We start from the raw sequence: 27,581 nt of genomic DNA on the forward strand, positions 1-27,581 counted from the left end.
GGTGTGCTGACCACAAGATGTATCATGGTGGTTTGGCAGTATACTCAAGATTGGGAAAAGTCATGTCTAAAGCACATTCAATATGACTGAGGGGCATTCAATGCCAAAGGTTTGCCATTGTGCCGTGCACTGCAAATATGTTCAATAACACTTCTGTTGGGCCTAGTTGGTGCATGGAGATAATACAGATGATCGATGTGCGCAAAACATTAGACGAATCATGTACATTGCGCCAGTCCTTGTGTTTCTCCCGTGTACGTGGTTCGTATAATGTTTTGCGCACATCGATCATCTGTATTATCACCATGCAAATAAGTTACCTTCTTCTTCTGGTGTGAAGGTGACCCTGTACCGGTGCCCACTAGTTTGCTCCATGTGGGTTTCGATGACATCTTCAGCACCCCGTACTTCCACCTTGAGCTTGCCTGAATGCAAAATGAAAAGCAGATGGAAGTTTTTGTGAAACTTGTGTTAGAGTCACTCCAGATATAGTGCTCTCTAGTTTTAGCATGATATGAAAGAGTTCCTAGACTGCAAAGCTTCGAGCACTGTTGGTGAATGCATTGCCAATGGGCCCAAGTCACTAGTACTGACACTATCACTAAAGCATTTCTTGGCAGAAAAGGGGTCACCACTGTTGGTAATTTCCTTCATTTTTCAAGTCACTATCATGTCTACTGCTGATTATATGCAGCTACTTTTGAGCAGAAGCCAGCCTGCAAAGGTTTTGTATACATAGAGCAGAATCTAGTACTGACCGGGCCCAGCATCTCCAACGTCCACTGAGATCTTTTTCTCCTGTCCCACAGTGAGTGGGATGCGGCCTTCGTCATCCATGAGGCTGTCCCATCCACCAATGGCTCGCACTTTCTGTGGATCTGTCACCTTAGGGTGGAATGGGCTTCCTGAAAGCAAGACAGGACTTGGTGTGTGTGTCTAAAGCAAGCAGTTCCTCTTTTCGCGCTGCATTCTTTTACCATGTTCACTGACCAACAAGCCCAAACAGCCGCTTTAGTTCCTCTCCGTCTTATTTCATTTAATCAGAGGCAAGGTAAGCAATTAACACTTTTTAGAGATCAACTCTTAATTCTGCGTTCTGCATTGTAGGCTTAACACACTACCTGTCAGATGGCGCGTCGGCAGGTAGCAGCAGAACGAAACACCACCTTCCATGGCGAGAGCGGAGGAATGGACAACCAGAAGGTGGCTGCCACGGGAAGATATTCGGGGGTGGCTAGCAGCATAACATGCCACCTGGCAGGCGGTGTGTGAAGAGCTGCGCTCAAACTTCTCACTACTGACTATCATAACTGTCTGTCAATTTTAGGGAAGTAAGTATTATTCCTGAAAGATGCTGTGATCCAGGGCAATACTTACAATTCATTCTGGAATTAGGTGAATGAGACAAGAACATGGTTTTGCGTACCAGGTATGTCTTTGCCATTCCAACGAACATGGACGTCAAACACTCCGACCTCGATGGGAAGGTAGGACACCACATAAACACCCTCTTCCTCCTCTTCAATGGTCAGCTCTGGCTCAGAGTCAGGTCCTGTGCATGGAAAAGATACTTGCTACAGGCCCCAACAAGCACTTCACATACAGCACAAAGAGAGGGTTCTGGATTCCTTTGCAGCTAGTACCGAGGGACATCAACAGAACATGCAAGCTTGTACTTATCTTACACATTTGTTATGATGCAGATTAACTACAGTTTAAAAGGCATGCAGAAACAAATCTTTTTGAATGTGCAATGCTGCAAAAACACAACATTGAGAGGGCTAATTGAACTGCTGTAGCAGTTAAAAAAATAACATTACCATACATGAGCAAACTAGACAGTGTTAGCCTCATTACTCAAACGAGTACACGTTACATAACCTAATTCAGTAGAATCGGGCACAAAGGCCTATCCAGCAGTCTGATTTTGGAATAAGCCATACGTATCACTGATTTATTTGGTATTACATTAACCTAGATTTTCTCCAAGAAGTACTATAGTGGGGATGATAAAATGATGATGAAAACGGCCTTCTTTTGTATGTAGCAGTTATAAACTGTTAAAATTCCTCTAATAAAGGGTTTTTGCAGACTGCAACTAAAGTACTAACCATCAATCCTAACATCAGGCCGTCCCCATATGCCATGAGCATCGATCTTGAAAGAAGCCATGACACCACTCTGAGCCACAGTCAGACCACTTCCCGTCACCTTCGGTGTCCCTCCATCCTGAGCTATAAAGGTGATTGGGCTCCCTGTGAAGTAAACAGGCAGCAGCAAGTTAATGTGTCAACTACACATCACTACAGCAGTCGAAGGGAGCTATTCACAAACTATCAGCCCAGTCATGCTTCTGCTCACTGTTTGGATCAATGTGCTGCAGAAATTCTGAAAGCATGTAGTGCTTCATACTGTTCTCACAAATGAACTGAGGCACTGGCATAAGGCTGCAGGTACTGACTGGTACCATGGTACAGACTGCAAATACAACAGGATGCAAGAAAAGGCATGCAAACATGTGCACTGTGTGCAGGTTGGAGTTGACAGCACAAAGCGAAAGCAAAAAACATTTCTTTTTCTTTCTGTGCATCTTTCTTGTGTACTGCTGCACCTGAGCAATTTCTTTGTTTCAGTAGAGTGTGCATCAAATAGCCGAAATCAGCGCCCTGCCAGCACCAGTCCTTCCCCCATGCACTAGCAAAACGCTGAAAAGAAGCACATACGTGCATAAAAAATCACAGTGCCTGCTTTAGGACCCAAGACTTGTGTTGAAACATGTCATGTGTCACATGAGTCATAAGAGGGCAGCACAAAAAACAACATGGAACACAGAAGTAACACTGAAGACAAGACTTACTTCTGCGCTGCCATTTTATGACTGAAGTATGAAACAACTAGCTCAAACAAAAATTTTAATCATGTGTCACATGTATCAGCCATGGAATCATGTAACGGTGTTGCAGCTTCTAAACATAAGCCAGCAGTTTTCTAAACTTGTACATCACCAAGACAATTACACATGTCATATTTGCTGTCCTGGCTTTTAATGCAATAGCATTTAGGCTGCTGTCATGCAGTTTCCTGTTTCTCTTTAACGAAATTCTCTGATAGGTCATTAGGGCTCACGTGGCTGTGGTGATGTCATCGGGGTCATGTAACCCCAATTGACTAATCAAGCAGCACCGCCAAATTTGAAATCCCTTATTGGTCAATTGGGAGATGACACCATTAGGGCCATGTGACCCCAAAGGAACCAAACAGAGAGCACCGCAAAATCTGCAATTCCGAATGATTGCTCAAGAGAGCTCACGTGACCTTGTGACTTCCACCATGGCACGTGGCAACCTGCCCACCAGGTTGTGAGCTACCTGCCCCCTGCACAAGAGCAACCAGGGTCGCACCAGCCCCACCGGTGGATGTGTTTGAAACAGCCACCTGCCGGGAAGTGGCGCATTGTTCAACCACTCCGTCAGGAGTGGTATGAAAACTCCCCACGATCTATGAATGTGACAGAGGAAGTCGTGATATTATCAACACCACGTGACTACTAGTGAACCAATCATAGGGCATCGCCATGTTTGAAAATCTGAGGACACCCAAAATTTGGAAGTTGGAAGTACGTGAAGTATGGAAGTATGGAAGTACGTGATAATTATGAAAAAGTCTCCACAATATTCACTGGTATAGTGTCACGGAATTCTTTACCACACGAAATTAAATCACTGCTCAACACTTTCATTTTTCTTAACCATATTAAAAAACATTTAGCCTTTCAAATCATGGATTAACTTTTACGACCATGATGTTATTTTGTATTTTTGCTATTGTTATACTGCATTCATAATGCTCCTTGCTGAGCTTTGCACGTACGCTATTTTATGTTTCTTTACTAATGATGTCATTACTGAGTCCATTCATGTGTATATATTCATATGACAGCATCTAGCGACCACTCCCTTGCATTTTTTTAAACTGCACTACTCCGTAATAGACTGTTCCCCTGACGGTTCTTTGACCATGGGACCTGCTACAATACTAATTTCTTGTACATATTTTGTTTGTATTCTTAATGCCCAGTAAACTTGAAACTTGACATCAGCATTACAGGTGGTGTTATTCAAAGAAATTAAGGTCACAAATTCACACTTTTGTGGTACTAATTTGGTTAATTATTTCACATTAATGCAGTTGTCTACCGTATAGTCCACATTGTTAATTATTACCTGACAAGAATTAGTTGCATTCATGTTTGCAACAGATAAATGCTAAACTCGTGAACAGTGCAATGTGAGAATCTAGGCAATTAAGCAACCGGCATTTTTTCAAGCATCTTTTTCCTCACCTGGCACTTCTATGCCTCCATAGGTGATGGCAATGCGGTACTTTCCAGGAACGGTCGGGGTGAATTCGATCAGCTCGCCATCTCCATCTGCCGTCCCTTTCACTTCAATCGGAAGGTGGCGCCCCAAGGGGCTGGTCACGGTAACATCAAGCTCGGAGTAGCCAGCATCACGGCGGTTCACTGCCAGTGAAAAAGTGTACATGGCACAGTGATTCAGCTCAAGACTGATGAACGGGATGAACAAGAAAGGCGTTTTTAATGCTGTACAGTTCTCAAAGAAAATAAGAAGAAAACTTTTAATCGCTAGCACAAAGTAAGGATTTCTCTTGGCACAGACAGTGATCACATCTTCTTAACTACAGAAGCAATGCTCAAAAACATCATATCTGATCAGTTTCATTAAAATCATTTCGATGTGAAACAGATCTTCAATTTCTCTTCATAAAATTGCGCTGATCACCAGTCTCATCAGGCACAATTGCGAGAATAAAATTATATTAGATTTTGAAAAAGTATACAGTCGAGCCTTGTAATAGTGAACGGGTGAAACATCGTAAAATTGTTTGATATAAACAAAACTTGCCATATAAAACTTCGTCAAAAACGCAGGGAACAGCAGCACAATTTAGTCAGTGAAGGGATGGCAACTCACACGATCCTTGCCAGAGAAGCAGAGACTCCGAAGTTTTAGTGCTGCTTCGAAGGAACTAACTGGGATTCCGGAGGCCACAAAAAAACCGAGCGCCACTTAGGTTGGTTTCCCTGCACTGCAGCACCAGCACGCAACGACGGCAGGCAAAATGCCAACTGGGGTCACTTCCCCGCATCACAACCGTCTCGCGTGGGAAATGGTACTTCGCATCAAATGCTACCTCTGTTTTCACCACCTCTGTTACCCAATGGTTACTGCGAGGCTACAGCCATCCACACCACTGTACCATCCGTGGCACTGTTGAAGGCGAGATAAGAACACCCGTGCAAGATAAAAGCGTGAAGCTTGCCATGAATGCATGCCACACCAGCACCAGTTACTTGTGTAGTACTACAACACCTGCCACCTGCCATCCAAACGGGCACCACTTGGCGCTGAAGGGTTCTATACATTTGTTTTATGGCCAACCGCATTCGATATACAAAGTAAGAATCACATGCATTTGTTCAAAATATTTAGGAAGAGTTCCATATACAGCAAATAATTCCTAATATCCGTGTTCATTATATCAAGATTCGACTGTAGACACGCACAGAGGTAAGCAAGTTTTCCTACACAAGGAAGAAAAACTAAACAAATTATAACCCTATATGGGTACTGACATGCAAATGAGATCTTCTCATTCACAGCAAATGTGGTGCTCCGCACTTTCTGGAGGATCACCCGACTGGCATCAAAAACCTGGCACAGAAACGGCGAGCCAGGGATAGGCCTTCCCTCGTACAGCACTTCCACCTTGTGGCTGCCTGCACAAAGAAAGCGCAACACAAAACATTAGTAGAAAAAAGTCGTTTTGTTCTGGCTGCACGAAAACGTCCACGCATGGAATGCTTTTAACTTTCAGTGCAGTATTCAAGTCTGTGCACTAATTCCCCAGTTAATTATTTATTATTTTCATATACTGCTAGACTCTTTGAGGGGGCTGTGGCAGGATTGGGAAACATAGGTTGATAATAACAACACATGTTTGCAGGAATCAGGAAATAACAGTGCACTCTGACACAAATGAGACATAAACGGGAGACAAAGATTTACACTGGAGGTGAATTAAAGAACACTGCTGCACTTTCCTACAAGTGAAAAAAGATGCATTAAGCTGTGTAAATACAGTACATACAAGCATTCCTTGGGATAGTTCAAGGTTCTCCTTGAAATACAAACATAGAAAGATTGCTGAATAATGTGGTGATAGGTGGGAAATCCACAAGTTCTTGGGGCAAAGAGTTCCACTCCCGAATTGCATATGGGAAAAAAGAATAACAGAATATGTCCATGAGGAACCTATATTCCTCTAGGTAAGATTTCAATCCAAAGCTTTCAAGACTCAAACCGAAACCCTATTCAAAACTTGCCTGTTTCAGCCAATCACAAAATGAATACGGGAGCGAAAACCTCAGGGTGCTTGCCAATGCTTAGACAAGTAGAATTGTTTTCATCTGGACTAAGTGTTCATCATTGGCGAGGTTTAAATATGGTCATCCTTCCGAGGTGGAAGGCACGGTGAGGGGGAGAAGGGCGTGAAGTAGGAATGGTGTTAGAATGGGGAGGGTGAAACTTGTCCAGGCATGATGGCTGCTAAAGTTGATTAACCAGAGGACCTGCAAAACTGTGAAAAGAAAAAGGCCAGCTCAGCAGGAAGGAATCCCGGGGTGTGGAGCGTGGAGAGATAGCAGTTTTGGGCTTGAAAGCCTAAGTGTCCGCCTGGTACAAGTGGCTCGGTATCACTGGCTGTGTTGACCTGAAAAACTCAAATAAGAGATTAGTCAGCATGGCAGAATGAAATACCCCGAAAAAAAAATAAAAGGAAAAGAGAAAATAGAGAAATCATGAAAGGAAAAGGGGGGTGGGGGTGTTGGAAAGGAATGCAGAAGATCAGTGTTTGAGAAGTGACAGCAAGAGAAGCACGGCGCAAGATAAAGATAAAATTGAACAAACAAGAGAGAGAAAAAAAAGATTGTCGTTGAGGGGGTAAAGGACGGATCAGGGCAAAATGGTAGGGGTGAAAGAAACGATTAAGCGGCGGTATGAAGAGCTGGTAAATGCTCTGATCATGTGCAAGACCTGTTTAAAGAATTGCACCGGTGCTGGAATGTACCTGAGAGATTCTAAGTTTCCTCTGGTTATGTTAATCCCTGCTGGTTGTAAGGTTGGTTTTAAATTTGTGAATTAGGAATGCCTCTCTGCATTTTCAGTCCCTAGCAGATTTGAATTGAATGTAAGACTGGCCTTCGGCTTCGGAATCTTCAAAGGCTGGCGCTTAACGAAGACGACTACGACAAGCGCCGAACGCTCCGTCCCTCGTGCGTGCTCTGGACTGGCTGCTGCCTCTGGTCTGTACCTGGACTGTTCTGCCATTTGTTCACGACGCAGTGTTTTGCAAGACGTTCCTTATTACATGAAGAATGAACAGTTTAAGCTCATCGAAGTTGTGACTGCTTTGATTAAATTGTTCCACCACCGCCTTCTCTAGGTTCCTTGCTATGTCCGCTAGATGACCATTTAGTCTGGCGTTCATTGATTGCCCGGTTTCTCCGTTATATTGTTTCTGACAAGAGGAGCATTGAAGCATGTAGATAACGTTTGACGATGCACAGTTAGAGCTAGTCTTTAAATCAAAGCTGAAGTCGCTCGCCGTGCTTCTAACAGCAGTGTCGCTTTGTAAATGCTTGCATGTCTTGCATCTAGGTCAAGAGCATGGGCTTACTATCGGCCGCTGTTTACTATCGGCCGTGTACTAGGATGTCCTGAAAGATACTTGTCTTCCGCATTCCTTTCCAAACACATCCCTTCCTTTTCTTTCATGCTTTCTCTGTTTTCTGTTTTCCCATTATTATATTCTTTTTGGCATTTCATTCTGCCATGCTGACTAATCTCTTATTTGAGTTTTTCAGGTCAACACAGCCAGTGATACCAGGCCACCTGTTGCAGCTGAACACGCAGCCTTTCAAGCCCACGTCCGCTATCTCACCTTTGCTCCACACCTCCGGGCTCCTTTCTGCTGAGCTGGCCTTTTTTTCTTCACATTTTTGCAGGTTCACCGGTTAATCACCTTTAGCCGCCATGATGCCTGGACAAGTTCCACCCTCCCCACCCTAATGCCATTCCTACTTCACACTCTTCTCCCCCTCACCGAGCCTTCCACCACGGAGGGATGACCCTATTTAAACCCTGCCAATGATGAACGCTTAGTCCAGATGAAGACAAGTCCACATGTCAAAACACTGGCAAGCACCCTGAGGTTTTCCCTCCCTTGTTCACTTTGTGATTATCAAGAAACATCTAACTAATCTCTCTCTACCATGGACTGCTGTTTCAACTAAGCTAATTTTAAGTTGTAAATGGTGCAATGCCTTTACAATTCCTATCTGACCAAATAACCAACTGGCGGCAGAAAGTTAGGTGGACGCATGAGAGTAAGAAGTTTGTGGGCATACGGTGGGCACAACTAGCAAAGGACACGGTTAATTGGAGAGACGTTGGAGAGGCCTTTGCCCTGCAGTGGGTGTAGTCAGGCTGATGATGATGATGATGATGATGACCAGAAGCTCATTCAACTAATCAAAAGCTTGCTTTGCCTATTTCTTCAGAATCTGAATGGCACATTTCAAATACAGCAAAACCTTTTTTCTGTCAAAAAGTATGAATTGGTAGACAGTGGCAGACAGCAATTATTGCAATGTCATGCACAAGTGGTCAAGAAGCTTCTATAAGGCAGACCAGCAGCAACTACAGCAATGTCATGCACAAGTTCACAAGAGACTTCTATAAGGCAGACCAGCAAGGGTATCTGCAGCATGCTTATGACATTGCTTCTGCAGAGAAGAAATACCGTTGCCACAGATGAAAGCATGCTTCACAACTGGCTAAATATTGTTTGTAGTCACAAGGAGACATTTCATTTTTTGTCACATCATGTCAGCTTTCATATCAACAAGAGGGCATGGTGAGGGGTTATTTTTTTTTTCAGTAGCAAATGTTACTCCAGATGCCATATATAACCAATTTTTCACATGCAAAGGAATGCACAGAAGTTACCAGCTGTGGTTGCAGTCCATTCCACCAAGAGGCTGCCATCTTTTTGTTGGTAGCACTTCACTGGCAGGGGCGAGCCATTTGGAGCTGAAAAGGACCAGATAAAAGGCAAGTAACTGAGAGGGCAGGAGGAAACAAGAATGAAGCGGTCTGCATGCTCTGCTGTTGCCAAGTCTAAAAAATTCTAAAAATTCTCATGACAGCAGTTCCCTAGCCAGAGGTTCACAAGTGGCATAGTATAAAGAGTACTTTCAGCCAGAAGGAATTTAGCAGCCCTGAGGTAGGTTCCCTACATAAGCACACAGCAAGTTTTACACATTAACCACTAACCTTGACATAAAACGCAAACACTGTGAATATAAAGGATACCAACCAGACACTAAAATGTCAAAGTCTTTGGCATCTCCATAGCCTCCCGTCTCAATGATGAAGCTAGATGTTTTGCCCAATTCACAAGCCTTGAGGCCTGACCCATGGGCGATGATGGCATGACCAGGATCCCGCACCTCCACAATCTGGGGGCAACCTGCTTGTTGAACCAAAGATTGGGCAAAATTGTGCAGTCAAAGGTTTGTTCGCAATATTTTTTTTTTTGCTATAACATACTGAACGGTGGGTCTACTGAGACATTGTACTGGTACTCAACAAGAATTAATTGTGTTCTAGTATAACAGTATTCATCATCACCAAACATAATTATTTCAATTTCATCTTTGTTTATGTCAGCTACATACTAACCCAATCATCGGTGACTTGATCCCAAGCACAGCAATGGAAGAGCAAGAAATGGATGAGCCATAAGAAGGAAAGATTACCAACATACCTTTCTACTTTCTTTTCTGACATGAAAGCACTTTGCGACTGCTTTTTGTAATGCAAGCCTAAGTTTTATTCTTGTCACAGTTGTCAATTTACATAACTTATTTCTTTTAACTGAAGCAGTGAAATATCAGCAATGATTGCACTAGGGTCTCCTTGAGGGCCAAAGCATAAAAGTGGCAAAGGTGCTCAAGGAAGGACAGGTGAAAGTATTATGATGACCAAAAGATAAGTTACGACTAGTTGTAACTGTGAATTGGGCTTGTTTTATGCCCTAAAAAACAATTGGCAATACAAGGAGTACATTACTAGTTAATTATTTGTTTATTATTCTAATGTGCTGCTGCAAATCTCTGAATAGCCTTAATTCAAATCATACACTCAAAACAAGTACATCATTTTGTCAACTAGACTAAAATACATCGTTAAACAGAATGAACTACAAGAATAATATTGGATGGAATGAAGAACACAACGTTCTGACAACACACAGAAAAGGCAGTGACAGGATAGGCATTACTTTTGGTAACACTTTAGCTCCAGTCCTGTCATTTTCTGTGCGTTATCTAAACACTACGTTCTGCGTTCAAATAGTACCGTATAATCTCTTGTAAGGGCTGCTCTCCGTTTTGGACTATATAATTGAGAAAAAATAGTTATGTGTTTTTTTTCAGTAGAAGCCACACCTTAAAAATTTACGCCCGAATTTAAAAAAAAAAGTTTGGCCCTTACACAAGTTTATATGATATGTCTGACCGACTGGCCCTTCATTAGACAGCTTTATATCTGCATCTGCAACGACTTAGTGTACTCAAGCAGCTTGTGGGGACGGTAGTGCCCATGCACAAAACACAAGCGCGAGCCCTGCATCTTGCATACGTATGCAAGCTAGTGGACTTTGTGTTGTGGTGTTTGCGTGGCTGGTGTGGTTAACATTGACAGCATGGCTGCCCTGCGAGCCTGCTTCGAACCAAATACTGTGTTGCCGCTGCATTTTTCGACGCGATAGCTCACTCTAAAAGGATGTATCCCTTTTATTTTGTGCATTCTCACCCCTCCATAATGATACAGGTGAGAAACAGTAATCGTTTTTTTTAGATAAATTGATGAATTTCTTGTTAAGCCTAACTATGTATGGCGCACATTGTTGTCATAGCAATGACACCAGGCGAAGTACTTCTCCAACTTTGCACAGGAATTTACATTTTCATTTAATTAAATTGATTTATGCTTTAAAAAACAAGGCCCTTGAATTACTGCCATTAATACAACAGAAAAAATGGTTGCAGAAAAAATGGTTGCAGTTTAGTTCAGCTAAGCGTGGTTTAGCGAAATCGTCCCGATGACATAGAGGGCTTCGGCCGAATTGCTCCGTCCATAGCGAAAACTGCAATGCGAATGCCGCGAGAGCGGCGCCGGCTCCTTTTTGCATCAAACGGCGAGTCACGTGGTTAGTCACGTGGCCACAGCTGCCAAAGTCGCGGTCGGCGACGCGCGATTGCAGCTGCAGCGACTGACGTGGTATGTCACGTGGCTGCCACACCTCCACCGCTCCTCCATTTGAAGGTCAAATTGTGGCACCGATGACCTTGGCTTGACTAGGCCAGTATAGCTTTCGCTTTAAAACTTTCTTCGGCACACAGTTCCGGAGCTCTGACTTGCTGTCACAAGATAGCGCCATAGTATGTTGCGCTTCTCGGGCGCTACGCTAGCCATTCTCAACTAAAAATGTTGCTGCCACGATAAGCGGCAGTGCGCGCGTAAGGTGCACTTGTTGCGTATATACAGCTAAAACTGTCTATTGTACTCTGTTATTGGGCTTTAGGGTCCTAGGGGTTCACTACAGTATCCATTTAGTGAAGTGCCACGCTTATGCTTATGGTAGCAGAACCTGTCAAGCTTCTAATCATGTCACAGTTAATGTTTGTGGAGACATCTCGATGAGGTGCTACATTCTTCGACTTAAAATCAAGACAAAGCAGCAGGGTGACCTGGAGCTTGGTGGCCATTGTAGTAGACGTCAATCTTATGTGGCAAGTCTGACTTCGGAGTGTAGGAGACCTTGTAGACACCAGGACCAGCCTCTCGAATAGTGTTGCGCACCTCACGACCACCTGCCATGATCACTACATTGAGCGCCCCATGACCAGCACGTGTGGTGTCCACTGTATGGGGAAAAAAAAGCAAAAAATGCGTTCAGTCAGTCACAAGCAACCAAAAAAAAAAGCTACTGCAATAACACAGTGGGATCATCTCATTGATTGCATATCAACAAACAATATACAATGAAAAAAGAATGCAGCAGTTTCTCACCTATTAAACAAGCATTGGAAGCAATATTCATGCACTGGAATACTTCAAACCAGAAAATAAAAAGTGAACTCTCATTAACTCAAAGTCTATTCATTCAGACTAATGCTTTGGTCCTGTAAACATCAAATGCACCTGCAAAAAATGCACCCCTTAATTTGAATTACACATAACTTGAGCGTGGCTTTGGCTTCCTTTTATGTTTATGTTTAAGTTTATGTTATAGAGAGTCAACTGTACCTTTTGTAAAGCTTCTGGGCAAGCATAATTACTTGCAGCAGACAGGGAGAGACACGAGTGCCACACTCCAAGTTCCTGCCCTTAATTTTACTACAATGGCTAGAGTCCTGAACTTATTTACAGCAAATAGGGTCACAATAGGGACACAAGTAGCAATTGTGATTTCACAGGTGCAAAGCATTTACCTCTAAATGTCTGGGACCGACCAACAATCCCGTCTTCTATGTCAACGACCTTGACCCGGCTCGGGTCAACCACCTCCACAACAAACGGCTTTCCTGAAATGGGGACTCCATTATGGAGTACTTCAATACGATAGAGACCCACGTCGCGCGTGTGGTACTCTGCACGGAAGATGTTGCCTTCCAACTTGAGCACATTGGTTCGCACCTGATGAGCCTCGGATGGACCTGGAAAGAGATAGCACAGACGTACTCAGTTGACAGACAGGGATTGTTTTAGTAACAGTGTTTAAAAAGCATATGCCAAAGCAAAACCACAATTACCAAAGCCCACCACCCCAAAAAAACCATGTGTTTTAAACGTTGCGACACATTGATTAAAAAGTACATAAATTACAATATGACAGGTAAACAGTGGCACTACCAGAATGCATTTAGTCAGCAAATCATGATCATGTTCGAGGAGTAGCCTTCACAGTTGGCAAATTAAGTAACATATTTAGCTCCCCAGTAACAGAAACTCAAACTGCTAAATGTTTAAGCGTGATCGACTTGGCAGAGGCTACAACACAGTTTAATAATTCACTTAATCAGGGTAGACGACCTTCTTCTATATTTTATTAAATCTTCATGTAATAAGTTTCCCAGAAAAATTTCTAAGCTGTACGACTCATTTCAAGAATCCTAAAGAGCTCCTACATTCTAGCATCTATACTGAGGAGACATGTCAATAAATAAAGCTGAGAGAAACAGCACTGAAAATGAACATGTCAGGATGCAGTTTTAGCTTACAGACCATAATAGTGATACAAGTCTTACCAGTCACTTTGATGTCAATATCACCTCCAGCACCATTTGTATCAACCTCAAAGCAGTTCGCAGAACCGACGAGCCCTTGCTTGAGACCGTCACCACGTGCAATCACTGCTGAGGTACTCGTCCTAGGAACTGCTTTGGCCTCAACGCTTGTTTGGCTGTCCCTGATGTCTATCTTGAATGGGTTGCCTGTCGGCGACAGAAATGTGTTAGATTATGGCTCACAAAGTAGCGAAGTTTGATCATGGATCAAAGAGAAATTTTAAAATTCTTCACTTCCAGTGCTACTGGACCATCACCTGGTCAAGGCCCAATGTGAAAAGGTTTCCAGTTAGTTGCAGCCTGGTGCCACTAAGAAAGCATTTACTTTTTAAGAGCTTATCAGAAGGTGACAATGCATTGAAGTGTGTTTCCAGGTTATGCTGTCTTTTTCATGCTAAATGGAGTACATTCTCTGGTGTGTTAGTCTAATAATGGATATTTACAGACTCAAGAAAATTTACCGACCGATTAAATTCACTTCTGCATAGCTGGCAGTATATGGTATTATTGAAAGTTAGAGGTCTCAAGAATGGTGAAATTTTGCAATCTACATTTGGGAATGATGCTAAATGTGAGAACTATGCTGATGCAAACTTTATTTCAGACAATGATGATGACAGAAAAGGTGACAGTGCAGGGGCAGATTTATGGGCAATTCTTTAAGAGGGTGATCGGTGGAGGGGTCTCACGTGCACAGTGCATTTAATTTATTACCACTTATATTCATTTATATTATTTCAATCAGTTGCCAAAAAGAGGGGGGACAATGTGGTTATTGAATAGAAAATTTCCCTCTTGGGGCATTGACACCAACCTGGAATGTCTTCTTCGTTAAATGTGATGTTGACATAGTGAGGTGTCTTCTCTGTGGGAACAAAGGTGACCTCGTAAATTCCGTGGCTCTTCATGGCAAACTCAGCACAGACTGAGGACTTCCGTGTTCGAACAACCAACTCTAGTGTACCATTGCCAGCCTGTAATGCATCCACTGCAAGAATAAAAAGAAAAAAAAAGAAATTATCATTACTTTCCAGGACTGACTTTCCAAAATACATAGGGTGCAATATTATTAAGGTTACCTTGGAATGTCACAGGCTTGTTCACAACTCCAGGGTTGAGTCCTGTGACTAGAACTTTGCTGACATCATACACATTGCATGTGTAAGGACTGCCAGGGACTGGTACTCCATCTAGTATGACATTAACCTGGTTGGGACCTGGAACAAATGAAATAAAATATTTAAAAAACAACAGAACAGAAAGACTTTGCAGTTTCCCTAGAGCAAATATGACTTCGCTAAGTACATTACAATAAGGTGCCAGGTCATAAAAAGGCATAATGATAGAGTTTTTGCTTCACTTACAGGGGATGCTAAATGCAAATGTCGGGGTTGATGGGAACCCAACAGTTTTACTGCGATAGCTGTAACAGTGGCACTTGGCAAAAATGTCAGTGTTATTTGTGTGAAGCCTCAGTGAGCGAAGCCGCCACCAAGCACCAGCCACCTAGCTCCCACCCCACCCCCCATACTTTTACTTGCCTGAAGTATTAATCATCATCATCAGCCTGAATACACCCACTGCAGGGCAAAGACCTCTTCCATGTCCCTCTAATTAACCCTATCCTTTGCCAGCTGCACCCACCCTATGCCTGAAAACTTCCTAATCTCATCCGCCCCCCTAACTTTCTGCTGCTCTCTGCTACGCTTGCCTTCTCTTGGAACCCACTCCGTTACCCTTAAGGACCAGCAGTTATCTTGCCTTTGCATTACATGCCCAGCCCAAGCCCATTTCTTCCTCTTGGTATCGACTAGGGTGTCATTTACCCATGTCTGTTCCCTCACCCATTCTGCCCGCTTCCAGTCTCTTAACGTTAACCCCATCATTTTTCTTTCCATGGCGCGCTGCGCTGTCCTTAAGCCGAACCCTTTTCGTTAGCCTCCACATTTCTGCCCTGAAGGTGAATACCCATAAGATACAGCTGTTGTACACTTTTCTCTCGAGGGGTATTGGTAAACTGCCATTCAGGATCTGAGAACACCTGCCATATGCGCTCCACCCCATTCTTATCCTTCTAGTTATTTTACTCTCATCATCTGGATCTGTCACTACCTACCCTAAGTAGATGTGCTTTATCACTTCCGGCACGTCGCTGCCAATTATGAACTGCTATTCCCTTGCTAGACTGTTGAACATTACTTTGGCTTTCTGCATGTTAATTTGTAGACCCACCGTTCTGCTCTGCCTGTCTAACTCATTGATTATGATTTGCAGTTCATCTCCTGAGTGACTCAGCAAGGCCATGTCATCAGTGAATTGCAGATTATTTAGGTATTCTCCATTAACTCTCATCCCCAACTGTTCCCAATTCAGGCCTCTGAATACCTCCTGTAAAAAGGCGGTGAATAGCATTGGCGAGATCGTAACTGCTTGTCGGACGCCCTTCGTTACTGGAATGTTATCGCCTTTATGGAGGACTATGGTAGCTGTGCAGTTGCTATATATGTCATCCAGTATTTTGACATAAGGCTCTTCTACACTCTAATTCCACTATGCCTGTATGATTGCTAAGGTTTCCACTGAGTCAAATGCTTTCTCGTAATCAATGAGGGCTATATATAGGGGTTGGTTATATTCTGCGCATTTCTCCATCACCTGATTGATAGTGTGAATATGATCTATTGTGGAATATCCTTTATGAAAGCCTGCCTGATCATTTGGTTGATTAAAGTCTAAGGTTGTGCTGACTCTATTAGTGATTACCTTAGCAAATACCTTATAGGCAACGGACAGTAAGCTGATCGGCCCGTAATTTTTCAGGTCCTTGGCGTCTCCTTTCTTATAAATTAAGATAATGTTTGCATTCTTCAAAGCTTCTGGTACGGAGGTCATAAGGCATTACATATAGAGGGTGGCTAGTTTTTCCAGCACGATCTCCCCTCGGTCCTTCCACAGATCTGCTGTTACCTGACCCTCACTAGCTGCTTTTCCCTTTTGCATTGCTCCTAAGGCTTTCTTTACTTCCTCTTTCATCACTGGCGGGATGATGCATTGCTGTGCGCTACTCTCTCTCTCATTAACGTTCAGATTACATTGGCTACTGTATAGATTTTTGTAGAACTCTTCGGCTACTTTAATTATCTTATCCATTTTGCTAATGGCATTGCCCTCCTTGTCTCTTCACGCATACATCTGGTTTTTACTTATGCCTATAGTTTCCTCTTCACCGCTTTTAGGCTATCTCCGTTCTTCAGAGCATGCTCGATTCTCTTCATATTAAACTTCCTTGTGTCGGCTACCCTGCGCTTATTTATTGACTTCAATAGCTCTGCTAGTTCTGATCTGTCTGTAGGGTTAGATGCCATCGTGCTTTTGCGTTTCTTAATCAGATCTTTCGTCTCCTGAGATAGCTTGCCGGTATCCAGTCGTATCGTCCTACCGCTTACTTCTACTGCGCACTCCGCAATGATAGCTGTCAGATTATTGTTCATTGTATGATCATTAAGACTGTCCTCCTCAGTTAAAGCTGAATATCTGTTCTGCAGTGATATCCTGAATTCCCCATTTTCCCTCTTTCCGCTAACTCGTTAATGGACTTCCTCTTCACTAGCTCCTTCCATTCTCTCTTCAAGTCTAAGCTAATTTGAGACCTTACCATTCTGTTGTCGCTACAACGCACCTTTCCAAGGACATCCACATCCTGAACGATGCTAGGTTCAGCGCATAGTATGAAGCCGATTTCATTTTTAGCCTCACCATTGGGGCTGTTTCAGATCCACTTCCTGTTCTCTCGTATGCGGAAGAAGGTATTCGTGATCTGTAAATTATTTCTATCTGCAAAATCTACTAATAATGCTCCCCTGCTATTCCTAGAACCTATCCCATAGTCACCTACTGCCTGGTCACCAGCCTGCTTCTTGCCCACCTTCGCATTAAAGTCGCCCATCAGTACAGTGTACTGTGATTTTACTTTGTTCATTGCCGATTCCACGTCTTCACAGGAACTTTCAATGATCTGGTCACCATGGCTGGATGTAGGCACACAGGCCTGCACCACCTTCAACTAGTACCTCCTATTGAGCCTAATTACGACATCTGCCACCCTTTCGTTAATACTATAGGACTTCTCTATGTTGTCAGCTACATCCTGATTAAGGAGGAATCTCACACCTAGTTCTTGTTTATCTGCTAATCCACGACAGCACAGTATGTGCCCGTCCTTTAGTACTGTATATGCCTCACTTGTCCTAATTTCACTAAGCCCTATGACATCCCATTTAATGCCTGCTAGTTCCTCGAATAGCACTGCTAGGCTAGCCTCACTAGATAGGGTACTAGCGTTAAACGTTGCCAGGTTCAGATTCCAATGGTGGCTTCTCCTGAGCCAGAGAATCTTAGCACCCTCCGCTGCGTCACCGGTCTGACCGCTGCCTTGGTCAGTTGCTCCGCAGCCACTGAGGACTGAGGGCTGAGGGTTAATTGATTTTTCCAATTAATCGACCACCAACCCAACTACCTCCCGCCCCACAAGGCTTCTACTCACTAGAAGCCCACACAGCTGCAGACCGAAAAAGCAATGGTGAATTCAGCTGCTCTCCAAAAGCACCACCCACCACCCACCAGCCAACTCCCCACACCCCATACTTTTACTCTCCTGAAGCACTATCTACCACCAGCCCAACCACCTCCCACTCCACAAGGCTTCTACTCACTAGAAGCCCACGTAGCTGCAGACCGAAAAAGCAATGGTGAAGTCAAATTCAAAGATGCAGTTGGAAAGCCAGCTGCTCTCCAAAAGCACCACCCACCACCCACCAGACAACTCCCCACCCCCATACTTTTACCCTCCTGAAGCACTATCTACCACCAGCCCAACCACCTCCCACTCAACAAGGCTTCTACTCACTAGAAGCCCACGTAGCTACAGGCCGAAAAAGCGATGGCGAAATTCAATTCAAAGATGCAGTTGGAAAGCCAGCTGCCCTCCAGAAGCACCACTCACCAGCCAACTCCCCATCCCACCCCCTCACTGGGTTTGAATCCTGGTACAACTAAGAACACATCACTTCTCCTAATAGGTGAAAGTAATTTCTGGCCTGGCGCATTTGGCACACGCACTAAAGAAAAAATTAGGAAAGCCCTCTAAACCAAAACACAGCACCTAAGAGCTAACAGTTCAGTACCTCACTGATCAACTTTGAAACTGTCTTTGTTCACTGCATTGGTCTTTGTTCACTGCATTGGTAACACGAACACTACGCCAACTTGCCAAGTTGATCGTACCTCTGAATTCGTCGTCTGTGTTGAGGCCTCGCGCTGCTTTCTTTCTTTTTTTCTTTCTTTCTTTCATTGATTGATTGATTGATTGATTGATACTGTCAGCCTTTCTCAGGCTATTACAGGAGTGGAAAATCTAATAAATACGCATTCATAAAACAATTTGACAAGAGGGGATGCAAGTGCAAGAAATGAATAACCAAAAGAGAAAAGAAGACACTTGCCCACTTCAGTTGGATGAAATTCTGCTTCAAATGTAGTAGTTGATGTTCTTGTCACAGTCACCGGCACTTTTTTGCCCGAAGGCCCTGCAATTGCCCAGGAAGTCAAACGTGTGGGCATGATCATGTGTCACATGATGAGGATGTCAGTTTATTATCAGCTCGTGTGAGCTTCTGAACAACATTCTTTACACTTTTATAAATATACAGGCCTGTTCCTTTTCTTTATTCTCAATTTTCGTCTAATGCTGGGTTTGCTTGAGTAGACAGAGTAAATATTTTTTTAAATTTGAGACAAACTTAAATTGTGCATTTCTGAACTTAACAGCTTGTCACAAACTTAAGATGGAGGTGACAAGGAGGCAGTAATCTGTGTCTTACCCACAACGGTCACCTTGCAATCTGTGTTCTCCGAGCCTTTGGAGTCGATTGTAAACTTGGCTGGCCGTGAAATGGAGGACGTCCTCAGCGATGCTCCGCTCACCATAGATTGGTTGCTGTCACTAACTTTCACAAAAAAGGGACTTCCTGAAAACAAAGTGGGTGAGAAAGCACGGACATCACAAAAAACATAGAAAAAACAAACTAAACATTAGCCACTGCACTTTCAAAAGCAGTTCTGTTGAAAAATAATTCCTCAGTATCATAAACAATCAACAAACTAATGTTTCTGAAAATTATAAATGCCATTAATATCTGCCTCCATAAAAATCTTCAATAAACAATCAACAAACTAATGTTTCCGAAAGTTATCACAAGGGTAGAAACTTTGGTGAGTTGGTAATGGTGATCCATGGTACGTGAGTGTAGCGAAAAACAGGAGAAGGGACAAAGAAAGACGCACAAAACACAGGCGCTAGCTTCTGACTGACAGAAACCTGTAGGCGCATGCACATGCGGCTTTTTGCTCTCACGAGTCACATTCGTCTTAGTCGCCTACAGGTTTCTGTCAGTCGGACGTTAGCGCCTGTGTTGTGTGCATCTTTCTTTGTCCCTTGTCCTGTTTTGCACTACACTTGCATACCATGAATCACCGAAAATTATAAATGCCACTAATAACTGCCTCCATAAAAATCTTCAACTATAGGTCCAACTTGTTTTGATGAGCTGGTAGCAACTGATACCACTAATCCCAGTTCTGAACACTAACATGATTGCTAGCAGAAATTAAGCTCTTATTAGAATTCATTCTGACACCCTCTGAACTCACAGCATTCTAAATGCGGTCTATTTTGCTTGGAGCTAGTTCAACTAAAGCCATCATGACTGGGACCCGTTCTAAGCAGCAAGAGGCTAGCATGACAACCAAAATAGTCACAGCACAATACACACTCTGATAAGGAAAATGCTATATTAACATTTGCATTAAGAATAGTGTTTAAGCGTGGCAGAGCTAATACCTGGCACAGGTTCCCCATTAAACTTGACGCTCAGGGTATGGGTTAGGGGTTCACTCGGCTTGAAGTTGACACGGAACTTGGCATTGCCCTCAGACTGCACATAGTTTGGCACATTACGTCCACCAACTGACACAATAATCTCCAGATTGCCAGCCCCTGCTTGGCTGGCATCAACTGTAAAAAAGAAAAAAAAGGAAATTAGAACAAGTGGTCACAAACCATCACATTGTAAACGAGTGACAAGAGCAGGTTACCATGCTCTTTGTAGGCACGCTGTGATTCTACAACTTAAAAATTGATGCCGCGCAAGGATATAATTCAGACTTCTATGTAATTAAAACATTTGCTCTCTTGACTGCATAGAACTCTGTGAGTAGCAAGCCCACAAACACCACAAAACAGCAATTCCATAATATCATTCAAGAAACCTGCAGGACAAAATAAACAGTGTACAGGGTTAAAGGCCTAGCAATTTAAGTCCTCAGCACCAGGGAAAAGAGCACAGCCTGCAGCAGCATAAGTATAATGGTTCCTACAGAAAAAAGCCATATGTAAATGCACAGTGTGCACTGATAGAGATGCATGTGCTACCACAGTTCAAGATTTAAATTGTTTTCATGTTTAAGTGCAATGGTTAAAGAAAAGAGAAGCATGTTAGCAAGCAAAGCTCTCCAGATTAGCATTGCACAGCATAAAGGAGTTTAGTCGCAGATGCACCCCCAGTACCTCTGACTACCATTTTTAGAAAACTAATGCTTGCTACAGTGCAACATTAACAGAGACCCATATGCCACGCGTACAATATATGGTTGGAGCTCATTACAATGAATTTGCATAAGCCAGAAAAACAGGTATGCTGTATCCGGAGTACACTTTATGTGAAAAAAGCGGAAAGGCTTCCACAAATGCAGTGCATTTGACAGAGAAGGGTTATGGAAGTCAAAAACCATCAACTCGCCCAACATATTGTAATGTACAGAGGAAAGGCACAATTGTAAAAGATGCTTTTGCGACGCAGCTTTATTTTTTATTTGAAAAGAACTCTCTTAGCCTTTAAGTGGACCGGGAGAAACTTTACATCGCATTTCTAGTTCGTAATTGCAGACAGCCAGCAGAACGATCACCTTGCTCCTTTTGAATCCCTTGGTTTTTCTCAAAGTGCTGAATGGGTTCATCCGAAATCTTTAAAAAAAACTAATCTTTTGCAACAAAGCTCCATGAAAGTATATTTATCACTTTGAAAAAAACTCCGCAATGATGGTCTACAACATGCGACTGGCAGATGGTACTGCAATGCAGTCTTCTCTTTAGTTTTATAATTTAATCCCATGTTTTCTCCAGGGTGCCTGCATGCCCGTGCTAGCATTCAAGAGGCCTAGCTTTCGCCTGTTTTTCTTGGAAGTCGGTAGTGTAGGCCACAATTGCTCCCGACAGCCAAGTATGAATGGCAACTGAAAATCAGTGTTTACTGTTACGTCATGGCAGATACCATTTCGACAGAGACGAGAGCTACGTGCTGATAATCAGTACAGTAAATGTTTATTACCCTTAGAATGCTTGGACTGTGATCAACTTGTCTAGCAAAGTGATATAACGGTAAAGCCTCAGCGGGCAATCAGAGAAAGCAAGACATTAATCATCCAACTACAAAACAACCACACGAAAGTGTGCAAGGCGAGAAAATTATTTCATTCTCAAAACATTCAGCAGAATCCCTTGCCTGTTAAAGAGAACAATGAAGAAAAATCCAGAGCTGCAGATGACAGCTGCCTGATGTGTTTTGAATTCACAGGGCTTCACTTGACTGTGGCTAGGCTCAAGCATATTTGTTGCCAAAAGGCTGGAACAGCAAAAACATGAAAGAAAGAGTGCCGGCGAAGTGGACTCACTCGTGAAGTAGACAGGTCGTCCAACAACCCCGCTGCCAATGTCAGCCACTCGTACTTTGGATGCATCATACACTTTGCTCATGAAAGGGCTTCCCGGTAATGGCTGGCCACCGAGTTCCACGTCTATTGTGTGGTCCCCTGGAAGGCACATTGCAAGAATTGTATGAGAAGCAAAAATAATACAGAAGAGTAGATGCCAGCTGCAATAGAAAAAAACAACATAAAAAAAAACCCTGTGCAGTGCAAATAAACAGTGAAGCCTTACAAGAGAACTAAACTACTATGTACAATGGCAGGCAATGCAAAGAAATTAGAAGGGCACATGCAAATGTATTAAGTTACTAAGAAGACACGAGCTCAGCACTTCAGTTCAAGTGATACAAACAATAACAAACATTTCTCAAAATCCTCAGTACCAATATGCTTGACACCTTGGCAGGCAAAACATCAAAGCATCAAAGAGAAGTGGATTCCTTTGAGACCCCTGATCGTTGCACTAGGAAACAGCAAACACTTTCTGGCTTCCGAGCCAGACTTGTACTTGTCACAGGTGTAAACAGCAGTGCTTATTCACTTTGTTAAAAGAATTTCCTCCTAACCATTAGAATGGCCATGCGTGACCATTTTAACAAGACAAGAGATACTATATTTTACGTAGCAAAATTTGCTTGATAACAATTACACTGAAGAAGTTATTACTAAAGGCTGACGCCAAAAAAGCCCTTTCACAACAGCATAAAATGTTTAATATTAGACAGCAATCTAAAACCATTATCTTTGCACTGCAGTTAACCTTGCATCGTCTGAGCAAAATGTAGTTGTAATTCAATTTCATTACATTTGCATGATCACAAAGTAAATGTGGACTGTCAGTTAAATCTGTGCTTGCACCCTGGATAGCAATGTGCACCACTCAACTGCTTGAAAAAAACTCACCAACTTCTGTTGGGGTGTACTCAACACGATAGCCGCTGTGATGATTTCCCGTCACATAAGCCTTCAGTGTAGCTTGGTTTGGACCTGTGAAAGCAAAGGAAGAAAAATAAATGCGACAATGCTTTTCAGTAAACCAAGTTGCAACTACAGCACAACATACGCTGGTCTCACAAAGAGTAACACACTTCATGAAGCTTCCAGAGTTATGCGCACAGGTGGAAAAGAATGAGCATACAACAAAGCAGACCACAGAGAGAACACAAAAACATATAGGCAACGAAATCAATAAATAAACAAAACTGAAACCAGATATGTGCAAAGTGATGACAAAGTTGTATTATTAGAGTAAAGAGCATGCAACAAGGCAGGAAACACCAAATTTATTATCTGTGCATTATATTCATGCAGACCATTATAGAACTTTAAACTTATGACCAAAGCCTAAAATCTGTGCTTAAGAAAGCCATTAAAATTAAGTCAATATAAAAAATATCAACTGCCTCTGTCTGTAGGAGAGAAAAGTTAGTACGGCAAGAATTTCATGCACATCCACAAAATTACTCCTTGTATATATCTAACGGCTACTGAACCACAATAGCAGTTTTGAAATGCAGCACTAGCTGCGTCAATCTCAAATTCACCTTCACGTCACTAGCCAAAAGACAAGCCAATAAGAAAAAGAAAACTTGCAACAACATTATGAACACTGCAAGACTGCCAACCACTTTCTGTTCAGGCACGTTCACAAAACAGCCATGACTCAAGGATCCCAGTAAGTGGACAAGTGCCAAAGAGAGAGGACATTCTCACCTGTCTCAGTATGCGCAGCAGACACACAGCCAGATGAGAGAGCGCACGTGAGAGCGAGACAAAAGGAGGTTGGACACAAAAAAACAATGAACCTCCAGCCACAGCACACAGACAAATGTCTCCCACACGGGACAACCAGCCCAGCTGGCTCCTGTTGACCGCAATGGCACGAGCACCCCTCCTTCAGGAGAAGGCAGCCACCACACTTACAGAAAGACAAACACAGCACTACCGAGGGGCAGCTCAAGCCAAGAACGCATCGGGAAAGAGAGCGGTGCGGAAAGGAGGAAGCAGAAAAAGAATAGCAACAATGGTGAACAACAAACACAAGAGAGCAGCAACCATCCGAGAAGGGAGAGCACACATGGAAATATAGAAAAGCAAAAAAGAAGGGTGTGCAGCAGAAGAGAGAAAGATGATGAGGAAGAACAAGGGCAAGAGGGAAGCAGCAACAAGACACGTTACGCAACAGTGCCCACACAATTATGGAGGAGAGGGTGGTGCCACAATGTGTGGCTCCTCCCCCACCTCTCTGGCAAGGTGGTCGAGAAGCGTGTCGAAACGCAACAGCGATCCCACCCCTGTGCACACGCACACGTAAGCACGTTCCTCTGATCTCCTCAAGCGGAGACGGAACCCTATTCAAGGCGCAATGAAAGAGTTCCGCCAGGCTCTTTTTGGGCTTCTGCACCATGCACCCGATTCTCTTGAGCAAATTTCTCTGCGCTTGCATTTATAGTTTATTTTTACACCCTTTTTTTTGTGGATGATAGCAGAGTTTCAGGATACAAAAGTGTTTGTATAGAATGGCTGACAGCAACCAAACACGGAACTTGGCATGAGTGCAGTGAGTTGGAAAGGAATGCAGTATAATGCAAGCAGGTTATGCAACCTTTCTGACCTTCCTATATTAAGTAGGCTGGGGCACTCTGATGGATTTTCCGGCTAATTTTACAAATTTTACATATGTTGTTAATCCTACAGTTGGCATATAACGTGCACAAATGCAGTGAACAATGGGATATATTTTTTTCATAACGGTCAGCAGCTGTCAGCAGACACAAAATTAAACAACTGGTATAAACAAAATTTAGGTTCGGGTTAAGTGGGTAGGAAATGCAATAAAACATTGCGTCTTTCTTGAAATTTAACTTGGAAACTTACCTTTAGTTACCATGAATTGAAATGTTGGCGTAATATTACCGTCTGCTTCAATATACAGAAAGCTAAACTTGAGTAGCTACAGTACTTGAGCTTGAAACACACAGTGTTATCACACTGTCCATTCAGACATTATCAGATATTATAACAGCACATGTCAAAGACTTTTATTACGTTTCATTATGCCATTGGTAATCAAAAACTGCTAAATCAGACAAGATCCAAAGGCCCATAAAAACGTGCTTGTACTTCAGTGGCAAATTCGCTCTGTATACCGAGTGTTTCAGTGAACACCTCAAAAAATTTTCAAAAACAGGCTTCTTGAGGTAAAAATATGGCTTTTGCAGCGTAGTATTACCAATGTTGGCGGACACCAGAAAACCGGTGAATTGTCTGAAGTAGTCAGCTGTTTAACTAATTTTTAATAATTAGCTTTTTAACTAGTGGAGTTAGGTGCCTAGTTGCAATTAGAGATTTCGAGCCGGTAATTAGTAATAGCCATATCAGTTTTTAGAATTTCAAAAAAGCGATTACCCTTGCCACTGTGGCTCGACAAAGTTTGTCTGAATCGTGTTAAAATACATGCCCTTTCGAAAGCATGCAGACAAAGAAACCCCTCCAGGGCATGTAACTAGTCGAAAAAGCCTAATTTTGTCGAGCCACAGCACCAGGGGTAATCGCGCTTTCGAAATATTAAGAATATTACTAACGACTGGTTACAAATCTATAATTGCAACTAGGCACCTAATTCTACTAGTTAAAAAGTTAATTATTAAAAATTAGCTAACCAGCTCACTACATAAGACGATTCATCGGTTTTCTGCTGTCCGCCACCCCTGGCAATACTATGTGCTGCAAAAGCCATATTTTTACCTCAAAAAGCCTATTTTTGAAAATTTTTGAAAAGACCACACACCGTCAATTTTAGTTCGATGTTTTCTTCTTTCAAGTGATACGCTAGACGTTGGAATTTGTGGTTCACCACACAGCATTCATTTATGACCACTAAATAATTCATGATTAAATTTCTTCTCTCCTGCTGTTTCGGTTCCATCAACCAAACGATGGCTGTGATGTGATGTGTAGTTGGCGTTTAGATCACATGAGGCACTAAGAAAACTGAAACGTAATCACTGATACATAGTTTTAATTCACTACAACACTAAGTCGCTACAACTACAGTCCGTTCCTCTTGGTCAGCACGATTGGCTATTCTTCTAACTATCGACAGTAACTCAACTGTAAGAAGAAAACAGATAGGAGTGAAGTGAACCGCAAGAATAATGCGAATGGTTTTTGGAAGTTATTTGGAGGCCATTCAATAATTTGAACTTTTTGGATAATTCGAATGCTTTTCCAGTTTTTTGCAGTCTAAACTAACAAGCTTTTACTAACTGTATATCATCAACAAAAAAAAAATGAAGTCTTCCTGCTGGCATCCTAGAAGCGAAATACCATATCATCATCACCACCACCCCCACCATACTGATGATAATAATAATAATAATAATAATAATAATAATAATAATAATAATAATAATAATAATAATAATAATAATAATAATAATAAGCCTGACTACGCCCACTACAGGGCAAAGGCCTCTCCCATGTGTCTCCAATTAACCCTATATCCTTTGCCAGCTGCAGCCACATAACCTGGAAACTTCTTAATCTCATCTGCCTAACTTTACGCCGCCCCCTGCTATGCTTGCCTTCTCTTGAAATCCACTCCGTTACTCTTAAGTACCAGAGGTTATCTTGCCTTCCCGTTACATGCCCTGCCTAAACCCATTTCTTCCTCTTGATTTCGATTAGGATGTCTTTAACTCATGTTTGTTTCCTCACCTACTCTACCCACTTCCAGTCTCTTAATGTTACACCTATCATTTTTATTTCCATAGCTCGCTGCATTGTCCTTAACTTAAGCTGAACCCTTTTCATTACCCTCCACGTTTCTGCCCCGTAGGTGAGTACCCCATTCATATAATGGGTGGCACATACATTTAAACAAGACAAAAGGAATGCGACTGCAGAGCCTAACTACGTAATACCAGCAGCACAACAAATCTTGCCATTTATGTAGAACAGTGGATCTGACTCGGTGAGCCAACTGCGTCACAAACAAGCTCTGGAAACATGGCACACACTCACCAATAACCGAAGCCGAGAACTGCCCAACGTCCTGTCCGTGGGTGTCAACGACGAATGCTGCTGGCCGGTTGATTGGCACTCGTTCAATGCCCTCTCCCAGAACCTTAATCTTGGACAGGTCCACAACTTGGCACTCAAATGGGCTGCCTGTAGACAGATGACTTGTCAAACCTGGCTTACTGCTAAGATTGTGGCACAGTATTTCTTTGAAATGTCGAGTTATGCTTAGTTCATTAATTTA

The 27,581-nt window shown here is 42.7% G+C and overlaps 1 protein-coding gene across 1 annotated transcript in view; it reads right to left on the reverse strand.

Annotated features, from left to right (window-relative positions):
* The window catches only part of jbug (filamin-type immunoglobulin domains fbug), a 162,979-nt gene that overhangs the window by 18,959 nt on the left and 116,439 nt on the right, over nt 1–27,581 (reverse strand). Inside the window, exons 29-47 of the mRNA XM_077659254.1 lie at nt 27,341–27,487; nt 23,219–23,302; nt 22,283–22,420; nt 20,394–20,567; nt 19,375–19,521; nt 18,997–19,080; nt 14,575–14,712; nt 14,310–14,483; nt 13,457–13,642; nt 12,641–12,865; nt 11,897–12,070; nt 9,460–9,612; nt 9,090–9,173; nt 5,657–5,800; nt 4,343–4,522; nt 2,112–2,255; nt 1,427–1,552; nt 759–905; nt 321–425 (exon numbers count right to left, since the gene is read on the reverse strand). Of these exons, the coding sequence (XP_077515380.1) occupies nt 321–425; nt 759–905; nt 1,427–1,552; nt 2,112–2,255; nt 4,343–4,522; nt 5,657–5,800; nt 9,090–9,173; nt 9,460–9,612; nt 11,897–12,070; nt 12,641–12,865; nt 13,457–13,642; nt 14,310–14,483; nt 14,575–14,712; nt 18,997–19,080; nt 19,375–19,521; nt 20,394–20,567; nt 22,283–22,420; nt 23,219–23,302; nt 27,341–27,487 (2,754 nt within the window). The remainder of the gene's footprint in view (nt 1–320; nt 426–758; nt 906–1,426; nt 1,553–2,111; nt 2,256–4,342; nt 4,523–5,656; nt 5,801–9,089; nt 9,174–9,459; nt 9,613–11,896; nt 12,071–12,640; nt 12,866–13,456; nt 13,643–14,309; nt 14,484–14,574; nt 14,713–18,996; nt 19,081–19,374; nt 19,522–20,393; nt 20,568–22,282; nt 22,421–23,218; nt 23,303–27,340; nt 27,488–27,581) is intronic.

This window comes from Amblyomma americanum, chromosome 3 (assembly GCF_052857255.1).
Source record: "Amblyomma americanum isolate KBUSLIRL-KWMA chromosome 3, ASM5285725v1, whole genome shotgun sequence".
NCBI lineage: Eukaryota > Metazoa > Arthropoda > Arachnida > Ixodida > Ixodidae > Amblyomma > Amblyomma americanum.